Source organism: Bidens hawaiensis, unplaced genomic scaffold (genome assembly GCF_021521415.1).
Source record: "Bidens hawaiensis isolate Kalapana, Puna unplaced genomic scaffold, B.hawaiensis_p1.1 tig00419471_1, whole genome shotgun sequence".
Lineage (NCBI taxonomy): Eukaryota > Viridiplantae > Streptophyta > Magnoliopsida > Asterales > Asteraceae > Bidens > Bidens hawaiensis.
In genome coordinates, this window is record NW_027504875.1 from 37,170 (window position 1) to 49,943 (window position 12,774).

Sequence of the window (12,774 nt, forward strand, 5' to 3'; positions counted from 1 at the left end):
CGGGACCAACTCTAAGATTCATAGACTGCCAGTGCTCACAATTGAGCTCACAAACAAGACAAACTGTGCATGTGCAAACAAAAGAGAAAATCATAAACGATAGTTCTCCCGTGTTCATCTAATGGTACCATGAGAACTGCGGAATAGACCGACAAGACGGTTAATGATCCACACATACAAATAAACAGCCAAGTCTACGTCCTCAACACATGGGATACTGCGCGACTAAAGTTCATAAACAGTTTAAGACTCTAAGTTTGTATGAACACATGAACATCCCAAAACATTAAAAGCAAAAAGGGATTAGATACGAGATTACTCACTTGATAAACGATGTGGTGTAAGATAAAGCAAGAACCAACTTTAAACAAGCACAAGTTATCCTATAAATAGAGATTATTGGTTTAATGATTTGTTTTAAGTCTTGATTATAAGTTAGCATAAGTAAATTATTATATATAATATATATATATTACCGAAAATCAGGGCAGAGGAGAGGAGAAGACGGAGGCAAGAGAGGAGGCGGCAGAAGGACAATCGGCAGAGAGCAAAGGAAGAGAGATAATAAGTGTTTGTGTGTGTAGTGTTAAGAAAAAAAAATAAGATTATTATTTATAGGGAACCCTAGGAGACATGAATCCAGAAAAAGGGGAAAAGATTCCAAGACAAACAGAACAAGACAAAACAAAAGATAACAAAAGATATCTAAAAGCAAGTAAAAGATATCAAAAGATATGGCAGCAGGGAAAAAGAGAAAAAGGCTGACAGGGAACAGTAAAAAGGCATGGGCGGTTCAGATAAAGGTACAGGTCAAGCATGGCAAAAGCAGATCTCAAAAGATAATGTCAGTCACTTTTTCTGCCAACCAATGGGGTTGGTGCGCATGCTGCGCCGAAAGTAACTTTTCAGACATAAAGCAGATTAGGTCAACAGCTCAAAAGATAAGACATCACAAAAGCAAACGGCTAGATTCAACAGAAGAAAACTCAAAGGGGTTTAGCGCGAGAAAGCTCGAGCGCGAAGGCAGACACAGAAGGTCAAGAGAGCGCGAGCGCGAAGGCAGACAAAACCAACCTTAACGCGTCGCGGGAAGAACTACATTTCTAAGCGCGCCGCGGGAAGAATCACATTTCTTAGCGCGCCGCGGGAGGAACTAAAATTCCTAGCGCGCCGCGGGAAGAACTATAATTCTTCGCGCGTCGAGGGATGAACTACGATCCTTAGCGCGCTGCGAGAATAACTACAAATCCTTAGCGCGTCGCGGGAAGAACTACCGTTCTTCGCGCGTTGCGAGAAGAATTATAATTCTTAGCGCGCTGCGAGAAGAGTTCGTCTCGCGTATCGTTGGAACAGATGGTCTTCCCGCAGGCTTCCTTGAAAGGAGTCTGGCGCGTGGAGCTGCGCAGACAACCTTAGGCGGGAAGGAACAAAGGACAAGCAAAGAGTTAGAAGAAAAAGAGGGAAACAAGGCTTAAGGGCGGGATGGCGACAAGAGGGAAAAAAAGGCGGAAAGAGAGAAGAGGGACGGGACGGCGGAAAGAAAGAGAGAGAAAGAGGCGGGAAGGAAAATTATATATTATTATTAAAAGTAAAATATAAGTATAAATAAATATTAAATCACAAAAGAAAGAGATCGGATAAGGGAAACGGGTACCTGGGTCGGGTCGGATCGGGGCAGATGTCACAGTCTCCCCTACTTTAAGAAATTTCGTCCCGAAATTTATCTCGAAGTAGGTTGCGCAGAGAACAGGTGCGGGTACTTGATCTTCATTTGATCTTCCCTTTCCCATGTAAACTCGGCTCCGCGCTTGGACTCCCAGCGAACTTTCACGATAGGTATACGACTGCGCTTGGTTTGCTTAACCTCGCGATCCATAATCTCAACAGGCTTCTCAACGAAATGCATAGTTTCATCAACTTGAACTTCATCAAGTGGAATGTGAAGGTTCTCGTCAGCTAAACACTTCTTGAGATTGGATACATGGAACGTTGGATGCACATTACTGAGCGCGGGCGGCAGGTCTAGTCTGTAGGCAACTTTTCCTACACGCGCGAGAATCTTGAATGGACCAACATAACGAGGAGCAAGCTTACCTTTCTTCCCAAAGCGGACAACACCCTTCCAGGGCGACACTTTGAGGAGAACAAGATCACCAACTTGAAATTCGAGAGGCTTTCGCCTGCGATCTGCGTAACTCTTCTGTCGGCTTCTGGCAGTCAGCAGATGATCACGGATCTTGGCGATTTTATCTGTTGTCTCTTGAACAAGTTCGGGTCCTGTGATTTGAGCTTCTCCCACTTCGCTCCAACAAATCGGGGAGCGGCACTTACGACCGTAAAGTGCTTCAAATGGGGCCATACCGATACTGGAATGATAGCTGTTATTATAAGAGAACTCGATCAAAGGCAGGTGCGAATCCCAATTACCTCCAAAATCAAGAACACAAGATCGGAGCATATCCTCAAGAGTTTGAATAGTTCGCTCAGACTGACCGTCAGTCTGAGGATGATATGCCGTACTCATGTCCAAGCGAGTTCCTAACGCAGATTGGAGAGATTTCCAAAAGCGGGATATAAAACGGCCATCGCGATCGAATATGATGCTCAAAGGAGTACCATGGCGGCAGACAATTTCCTTGACATAAAGCTGCGCGAGATGCTCAACACGGTAGTTTTCACGAATGGGCAGAAAGTGAGCAGACTTAGTCAAACGATCCACTATTACCCAAATGCTATCATGTTTGCTTGCTGTCAAAGGTAACTTGGTAATAAAGTCCATCGCTATACCTTCCCATTTCCACGTAGGAATTTCTGGTTGTTCGAGCAAACCAGATGGGCGTTGGTGTTCAGCTTTTACCTTAGAACAAGTCAGGCATCTAGCTACGAACACAGCAATATCCTTTTTCATACCGGGCCACCAATAAGTAATGCGCAAATCCTTGTACATCTTATCAGCGCCAGGATGAACGGAATACCGAGATTTGTGCGCTTCACTCAGGATATCAGCGCGAAGATTCTCATCAAAGGGAATCCAGATGCGATTGAGATAGCAGAGAATTCCACTCAGATTAGGCACAAAATGTGCTTCCGCGCCACACGCTAACTCGGCGCGAAGGTTACCATTACTGATGGATGCGCGCTGCGCGTCACGAATGCGCGATTCAAGGTTGCTTTGGATCGGCGCGAAGTGAAGCTGCGTGCGCGGCAAGATACAGTTAAGCTGGCAGGGTTTTCGGCTGAGCGCATCGGCTACCACATTAGCCTTACCAGGATGATACCGGATCTCACAATCGTAATCGCTGATGAGTTCGTTCCATCGGCGTTGCCTCATGTTAAGTTCCTTCTGATCAAAGATATGCTGAAGGCTTTTATGGTCAGTGTAAAGGATACACTTAGTACCATAAAGGTAGTGTCTCCAGATCTTTAAGGCAAATACAACTGCACCAAGTTCGAGGTCGTGAGTTGTATAATTCTTTTCATGAACCTTAAGTTGCCTTGATGCGTAAGCGATAACCTTGCCTCGTTGCATAAGAACACAACCGAGACCTTGGTTGGAGGCATCGCAGTACACGACAAAATCATCATTACCCTCAGGTAGCGCAAGGACAGGAGCTTCACACAACAAACGCTTGAGCGTCAGAAAGGCTTCTTCTTGCTTCGAGCCCCAAATATACGGTTTACCTTTGTGCGTTAGAGCTGTTAAAGGCAATGCGATCTTTGAGAAGTTCGAAATGAAGCGCCGGTAATAACCAGCTAAGCCCAGAAAGGAACGGATCTCAGAAGGAGTGGTCGGCGTAATCCAGTTCTTGATTGCTTCAATCTTGGATGGGTCGACATGGATACCCATCTTGTTAACAACATGGCCAAGAAACTGTACTTCATCCGACCAAAATTCACACTTGGAAAGCTTGGCAAAGAGCTGCTCGGTTCTAAGCTTTTGCAACACCAACCGAAGATGTTGCTCATGCTCGGCCTTGGTCTTAGAATACACCAGAACATCATCGATAAACACAATCACGAATTTATCCAAGAAAGGCCTACACACCCGATTCATTAGATCCATGAAAACGGCGGGTGCGTTGGTTAAACCGAAGGACATGACCAAGAATTCAAAATGGCCATAGCGGGTTCGAAAGGCAGTCTTCGGAACATCTTCATCGCGAATGCGCAACTGGTGATAGCCAGAGCGGAGATCAATCTTCGAGAAACAAGAGGCACCTTGGAGTTGATCAAAGAGGTCGTCAATACGCGGTAAGGGATACCGGTTTTTAATGGTGAGTTTGTTCAACTCGCGGTAATCAATACACATGCGAAACGATCCATCTTTCTTTTTAACGAACAACACTGGAGCACCCCAGGGCGAAGAGCTAGGGCGAAAGAATCCTTTAGTAGTCAACTCTTGAAGTTGGCTTGCCAATTCTTGCATCTCAGCGGGTGCAAGACGATAAGGAGATTTAGCTACGGGGGAAGCACCAGGGACAAGATCAATACGGAACTCGACTTCACGAGCGGGAGGGATACCAGGAAGATCATCAGGAAAAACTTCAGGGAAATCACGCACAACAGGGATATCGCGAAGCTTCTTTTCTTCACCAGGTTTAACCACATGGGCTAAGAATGCAATACACCTTTTCCGCATGAGTCTTCGGGCTTCGGCGCAAGACATAAGTTTAAGACCGCGGGAGGGTTTCTCGCCGTAGATATGAAGATCACCATTTTCTCGAGGTATGCGAATCATCTTCTTGGCGCAAATAACTTCGGCGCGATTCTTCGAAAGCCAGTCCATACCAATGATAACATCAAAGCTTCCAAGAGGCATGGGGATGAGATCGATCAGAAAATCGTTTTCGTTAAGATTAAGCGTGCAATCTCTAATCACCGAGTTAATTAAAACAGTTTCACCATTAGCCAATTCAACTGAAAAATCTTCTTTTAAGTTATCGCGCGGTCGCGCAAGCTTCTGCTCGAAGGCGCGAGAAATAAAACTTCGATCGGCGCCAGTATCAAAAAGTACAGAAGCATAAAATCCGTTAAGCAAAAATGTACCATTAACTACGTCATTATTCGCTTGCGCTTGGTGCGCGGTTATGTTAAAAGCTCGTCCGCGTGTCACTTGGTTTGAAATCTGGTTCACCGGATTCGCTTGTGTAATCTGAACTTGTAGCCTTGGGCACGCGTTCCGGAAATGACTGGGATCACCGCAGTTAAAGCACGATCTGGGTCGTGGGTTTTGGTAGGTTGGTTGTGGGTTCTGCGGGTAGACTGGTGGCGTTGGCACAATTGGATTGGCGGGAAGGACTCTACAGTTTTCTGTAAGGTGACCAGCGCGGCCACATCGGTTACAAAGTCGACATGGGACTTGAGGTGGGTGGTGAAGTCTACAGGTTGGGCAAAAGGGGTGGTTTCCTGTGTAAGGTTTCTTAGTTGGCGGGGCAGGGAGTGCGGGATTGGTTAAGGCATAGTTGTGGACTACAGGAGGTGTTGGGTAGGCTGTCAGTGGGGTAGGCGTGTAAACTGGAGGTTGGTAGATGGGTTGCTGGACAATAGGCGGGCTGGTAAGCGCGTAAGCTTGTCTGCGCCTACGTTTCTGGTTATGGTTTGAGGGTTCAGGTTTGGTTTCTGCGGGTTCATGGACAGTTTTGGTGGGTTTGGTCTTCCCAGATCCCCGCAGGAACAGGGTTCCTGCTCTGACATGGTTGTCGCTGAGCACAGCGGCCAACTCGATGGCGTCAGAGAGGGTAACTGGGTTTCTAGCCCATACAGAATCTTGAATTTCCATGGGGAGACCCCCAAGGAATTTCTCTATGGCTCTGCGGGAAGGGGTAACAAGGTGAGGGACAAGCAGGCTTAGTTCATGGAAGCGCGTCGCGTACTCGCGCGCTTCACCGCTGTATTGCTTCAAGTTCCAGAATTCTTCCTCCAGGCGCTTAACTTCGTTGGGAGGGCAGAATTCTCGTGTCAGAATTTCTTTGAATTCCTCCCAGGGTATGCTAGAAGCAGTTTCTGCGCCACGCGCATGAGCTACCCCATTCCACCAAGTAAGCGCTCTAGATTCCAGGACACTGGAAGCATATAGGGTTCGTCTGTCTGAGGGGCATTGGGTGTGGAGGAAAGTGTTTTCTATTTTCTCAAGCCACTGGAGCATCGCGGTGGCTCCTTCAAGGCCTGTGAACTTTGGAGGGTTACCCGCGTTAAAGGACTTAATGTTGTAACCAGAGGTGTTGGTATTGTTTTGGCTCAAAGCTTGGGCTATTGCGGCGGCCATTTCCTGGGAACGTTGCTGCGAACGTCTGCGCGCGGCTTCTTTCTTCTTGAGATGGCGACGAGATAGCGGAGGCATTCTATAAAAATTTTAATTTTAGTTAATATCTTGGTTTTATCGCAAAGTATAACCTCGAAAAGCTTGGTTTCGCGAAGTCAGTTACTGTCAAAAGTTAAAGTAAAATAAATGACCCTAAATGCAGACTTAATAAAGGTAACAAATTCGAATCAAGAACCGACAATTCATGTATCACCATGACTTTCCGAATTCCCAATTTAAAATATACGAGCAAACGAGTATTGGAGATTGACGATTCATGTATCACCATGACTTTTCAATCTTCAATATAAAATATACAAGAAAATGAGTATTGGAGGTTGACAATTCATGTATCACCATGACTTTTCAAGTCTCCAACCTCAGAACATAATCGTAAATGGAAATTGAAAATCAACTATTCATGTATCACCATGACTTTTCGGATTTCCAAATCCAACAAACGAATATGTAAGTAAAATCAATAAAAATCGAAATCCAACAAAAATCGAAATATCGCGAAATAAAACATAAAATCATACACTGCGCAAGCGCGAGCATATTCATAAATAACGAGTAATTAACAATAAGCGCGCAAACATGAGATTTCTCTCATGCGCGAGAAGGGACTCTTAGGTATTCTAGGCCGTTACGTCTAACCACCTATCCTAAAGTCAACGAGCTCTGATACCAATCTGTAACACCCCGACCAAAGGCGGATTATACATCGGGGCGCCACATATTGTTTCATTACTCGTGACACTATTGGGTGTCAATATTTAATAAATACATTCATTCGCGCACGCGCAAAGTAAACACAAGATAACATAAATCAACATATTATAAGGCAAAATATTAGAACAACAAATAACTTGTCTTGATACATTTTAATCTAGGTCCAAAATAAAGAAAACTTCCTACGTGTCCACAAGCTCCAAAACAGCTACTGCAAACCTGAACATGTGTTAAAATAAAACGTCAAACACTTGCGTGTTGGTGAGAAATCAAGTTTAATACAATACATAGATAACAATAAATCTGCGCGCAACATGTGTATGTCTGGTTTTCAACAAGGGTGTAATCTGATCGGGACCAACTCTAAGATTCATAGACTGCCAGTGCTCACAATTGAGCTCACAAACAAGACAAACTGTGCATGTGCAAACAAAAGAGAAAATCATAAACGATAGTTCTCCCGTGTTCATCTAATGGTACCATGAGAACTGCGGAATAGACCGACAAGACGGTTAATGATCCACACATACAAATAAACAGCCAAGTCTACGTCCTCAACACATGGGATACTGCGCGACTAAAGTTCATAAACAGTTTAAGACTCTAAGTTTGTATGAACACATGAACATCCCAAAACATTAAAAGCAAAAAGGGATTAGATACGAGATTACTCACTTGATAAACGATGTGGTGTAAGATAAAGCAAGAACCAACTTTAAACAAGCACAAGTTATCCTATAAATAGAGATTATTGGTTTAATGATTTGTTTTAAGTCTTGATTATAAGTTAGCATAAGTAAATTATTATATATAATATATATATATTACCGAAAATCAGGGCAGAGGAGAGGAGAAGACGGAGGCAAGAGAGGAGGCGGCAGAAGGACAATCGGCAGAGAGCAAAGGAAGAGAGATAATAAGTGTTTGTGTGTGTAGTGTTAAGAAAAAAAAATAAGATTATTATTTATAGGGAACCCTAGGAGACATGAATCCAGAAAAAGGGGAAAAGATTCCAAGACAAACAGAACAAGACAAAACAAAAGATAACAAAAGATATCCAAAAGCAAGTAAAAGATATCAAAAGATATGGCAGCAGGGAAAAAGAGAAAAAGGCTGACAGGGAACAGTAAAAAGGCATGGGCGGTTCAGATAAAGGTACAGGTCAAGCATGGCAAAAGCAGATCTCAAAAGATAATGTCAGTCACTTTTTCTGCCAACCAATGGGGTTGGTGCGCATGCTGCGCCGAAAGTAACTTTTCAGACATAAAGCAGATTAGGTCAACAGCTCAAAAGATAAGACATCACAAAAGCAAACGGCTAGATTCAACAGAAGAAAACTCAAAGGGGTTTAGCGCGAGAAAGCTCGAGCGCGAAGGCAGACACAGAAGGTCAAGAGAGCGCGAGCGCGAAGGCAGACAAAACCAACCTTAACGCGTCGCGGGAAGAACTACATTTCTAAGCGCGCCGCGGGAAGAATCACATTTCTTAGCGCGCCGCGGGAGGAACTAAAATTCCTAGCGCGCCGCGGGAAGAACTATAATTCTTCGCGCGTCGAGGGATGAACTACGATCCTTAGCGCGCTGCGAGAAGAACTACAAATCCTTAGCGCGTCGCGGGAAGAACTACCGTTCTTCGCGCGTTGCGAGAAGAATTATAATTCTTAGCGCGCTGCGAGAAGAGTTCGTCTCGCGTATCGCTGGAACAGATGGTCTTCCCGCAGGCTTCCTTGAAAGGAGTCTGGCGCGTGGAGCTGCGCAGACAACCTTAGGCGGGAAGGAACAAAGGACAAGCAAAGAGTTAGAAGAAAAAGAGGGAAACAAGGCTTAAGGGCGGGACGGTGACAAGAGGGAAAAGAAGGCGGAAAGAGAGAAGAGGGACGGGACGGCGGAAAGAAAGAGAGAGAAAGAGGCGGGAAGGAAAATTATATATTATTATTAAAAGTAAAATATAAGTATAAATAAATATTAAATCACAAAAGAAAGAGATCGGATAAGGGAAACGGGTACCTGGGTCGGGTCGGATCGGGGCAGATGTCACAATATGTAATATATATTCACCATTTGAACTGAACCAAGAATTGAAGTTTTTTTGTAAAAAACTTTATACAATATGTAATATATTCTATATATTCATCATTTTTTAAAACCATTTTTTTTGTAAAAATTTAACGACTCGTTTTTTAGTAAACTTTTCACCCGAAAACAACGAAAAATGTCGTTTTTTAGTAAACTTTTCGTCCGATAACAACAAAACGGGCCCGTTTTTTTAGTAAACTTTTCACCCGAAAACAATGAAACAACTCGTTTTTTAGTAAAATTTTCGCCCAAAAACAACGAAACGACTCGTTTTTTAGTAAACTTTACGCCCGAAAACAATAAAAAATGTCGTTTTTTAGTAAACTTTTCGTCCGAAAACAACGAAAAGTGTCATTTTTAGTAAACTTTTCGACCGAAAACAACGAAAAGTGTCATTTTTTAGTTACCTTTTCGTCCGATAACAACGAAACGGGCACGTTTTTTAGTAAACTTTTCGTCCGAAAACAACAAAACGACTCGTTTTTTAGTAAACTTTTCGCCCGAAAACAACGAAACGGACCGTTTTTTAGTTAACTTTTCGCTCGAAAACAACGAAAAGTGTCGTTTTTTAGTTAACTTCTCGTCCGAAAACAACGAAAAGTGTCGTTTTTTAGTAAACTTTTCGTTCGAAAACAACGAAACGACTCATTTTTTAGTAAACTTTTCGCCCGAAAACAACGAAACGGGCCGTTTTTTAGTTAACTTTCCGCCCAAAAACAACGAAAAGTGCCGTTTTTTAGTTAACTTTTCGTCCGAAAACAACGAACACTAACACAATGAACACAAACATTATATATATATATATATATATATATAACACGAACACAAAATACATATAACAAAACACCCGAATTATAAACTTCGGGATTTCACATACATAATATACTTATAATTATTCAACCGATTTATAAACTTCGGGATTTTATAACGGTAGCATCCGGAGACGCGGCCCAAGATTCCACGTACGGTGGAAGTTGATTTGGTTTTGGCCAGCTAAGTTGACCGAAAACCAAGCCGTAATTGCTCGGATCCGGAGCTCTATCCGGAGATTGATATCGATCGAGACTCCTAATAGAGCCCGATTGAAGTTCACGGTGATTATTAGAACCATCTTGAAGCCGGGGTACGACGGGACGGGGAGACGGAGACGGTGGGAGCCGGTGCGACGGGGAGCAGAGCCGGGTGCGACGGGGACACGGTGGGAGCCGGTGCGACGGTTGAGGGGGCTACGGTGGATGGTTTTCGGGTGGCTACGGTTGGTTCGGGTCTTGGATGAAGATGAAGATGGAGGATGAAGATGAAGTGTTGTGTTGAGGAAGATGGCTACAATGGTATGTGTGTATATATATATATATATATATATATATATATATATATATATATATGAAAATGAAGATGAAGAAGGAGTGTTGAGGAAGTTAAGAGGGGTAAGGAAAAGAGGTGTAAGGAAAAGAAGAAGGAGTGAGGAAGTAGGGAGGAGGAATTCTTACGGGGGAAGTAAGGAAGAAAATAATACCCAGTGGTCGGACTGCCATTTTTCCCGTCAAGCTGATTTTTCCAAGCTTTTAGAAATAATAATAAACAGAATGGCACAGATGTGACCTGCCAAATTTTTTATTGTAAAAAGACCAAAACACCCTCCATCTCAACGGTCATTAACGAAAATATTTAACGGAAGGGCACAGACTGCCCCGCCAAAATTTTACAGTGGCAGAACATTTGCAATTTCATTTTCAGTGGTTAGCCCATCCAGCGACGATATAAACCAGGGAGGCAAATTGCAGATTATAATCGTGTAACCTTTACATAAATATAGGGGTATGATATGCTTTGTTGAAATTTGGTTGTCAAAGTTGCGGGATGTGACAAAGCGAAGGACCTGGTGTATATGTCATTTCAAAGGATGGATTACATGTTATTTTTAATAGTTCTGTCATCTGACATGGCGGAACTCCAACAAAACCCCCATGTTACCGGACAAGATTTGACAGCAGATGTATAACTTCTAAGACTAATCATTTCAAATGGCGGATTAGTTACCCAAAAAAAATACTTTCTTCTACCAGGGCCGGCCCATAAGGGTGGTGGGGTGATCGACGGCCACAGGCCCGACACCCCGTTAGGCCCGAACTTTTTTTTTAAATTATATTTGTTTTTATTAAAAACAATATGTATATTTAATGTTTAAACTTAATTACATGACAAGTAGCTTGGTCTAGTGGTATAGGGGTATTTCTTTCAACCAAAAGGTTATGGGTTCAAGTCTCATTTGAGACATGTTAAATCCTATTTTTCTCAAAAAATTTTACACAACCCAAATTATAACTAAGTAAACCTATATAAACATTTAATTTTTTAAACCAACAAAATACTTCTTTTTAATTAAAGCCCAAAAAAAATTTCGCCTTCGGCCCAAAACTTTTTTGCTTTCTCGAAGCCGAGCTTGTCTTCTACAAACCTTTTAAATTTTAAACCCTTATTTTTTCCCTTTTTGGAAAAAAAAAGAAAAAAGTTGTAGCGGTTGTTAATGGCAGTCTAGATCTTTTATATAGCTCAAAAAAATTTGGACGAAAATGCGTACATTTTAACTGCTTAGCAAAATCACAAATGAGCCGAGGTCACTCGGGGCTTTACTTATTTTTTTATGTAAACTTGTGTGTGTTATAGCATTCTTATCCGTCACACCGGACCCAGGGGGCTAGTCGTAACCGACTGGTATCAACCATGAGCAGCGGAAAATAAATAACTTAAAGAAAAATCATAACATGCCAAGAGTTTGCAAATTCAAAGGTACAACTAAAGTAAACGGGTCAACCATGACCATTCAATTGTCTTAGGCGCGTAGCACCATTAATTTGTCTAGGATGTAATCTAACGATTACATCTTTATTTATCAAGTATTCTTCCATGACTACATTACTTTATTTTTGAGAACCAAGGCTTCTACGGTTCACTAAGGTGACTAAGGCATAACCGGATTCCTTTCCCCAATGGCTAAGTTACCAGAAAAGTACATACTAAAATGCGTCAACATAATGTTGGTGAGCTCGTGAGTTTAAGACACGTAATAATAAAGTTGACACATCATGGTATATCACATATCAAGTCCACAATCAAACCTGCAGCTAGCATAATCTCACACCCCGACCAAGGGGACGTGACGATTGAATACCAACCAAAACACAACGGAAATAGGGTAACTAATTTATATTAAGACACTAGGTCAATGTTACAATCAAATGTTTAATACAACTACAAAGCTAGAAATTCAACTACCATCTAATTAAGTGAAAAAGTATGGCTTCTTCAGGTTAAGCTCTACGGTTCGACATAAATCTTCTAAAAGAATCTTCTATCTCCAAGAGAACTCTTGTCTAAGACTCTAAATCTCCATATCCGAATAAAAGTACCTGAACACTTGCTTAAAACAATTGGGTCAACTAAAAAGTTGGTGAGTTCATGAGTTTAAGTTATGAAAACATATATATAAAAATGATCTAAATATTATGGTGCACATTAAGCAAGTTCACAATCAAACTTGTGTCCATGACCCGTGAACATCTAAAATAAATACCCCTTATTGTTATGAGTCAAATTACACTTATGTCCGCCCAACATAAGTTACAAATGGCGCGGATATATGTCACAAGATATACATTTTATCAT

The 12,774-nt window shown here is 42.3% G+C and overlaps 1 protein-coding gene across 1 annotated transcript in view; it reads right to left on the reverse strand.

Annotated features, from left to right (window-relative positions):
• Positions 1-1,720: 1,720 nt before the first annotated feature.
• The window catches only part of LOC143609027 (uncharacterized), a 40,686-nt gene continuing 29,632 nt past the window's right edge, over positions 1,721-12,774 (reverse strand). Inside the window, exons 2-5 of the mRNA XM_077083900.1 lie at positions 4,474-4,587; positions 3,972-4,272; positions 3,452-3,707; positions 1,721-2,803 (exon numbers count right to left, since the gene is read on the reverse strand). Of these exons, the coding sequence (XP_076940015.1) occupies positions 1,721-2,803; positions 3,452-3,707; positions 3,972-4,272; positions 4,474-4,587 (1,754 nt within the window). The remainder of the gene's footprint in view (positions 2,804-3,451; positions 3,708-3,971; positions 4,273-4,473; positions 4,588-12,774) is intronic.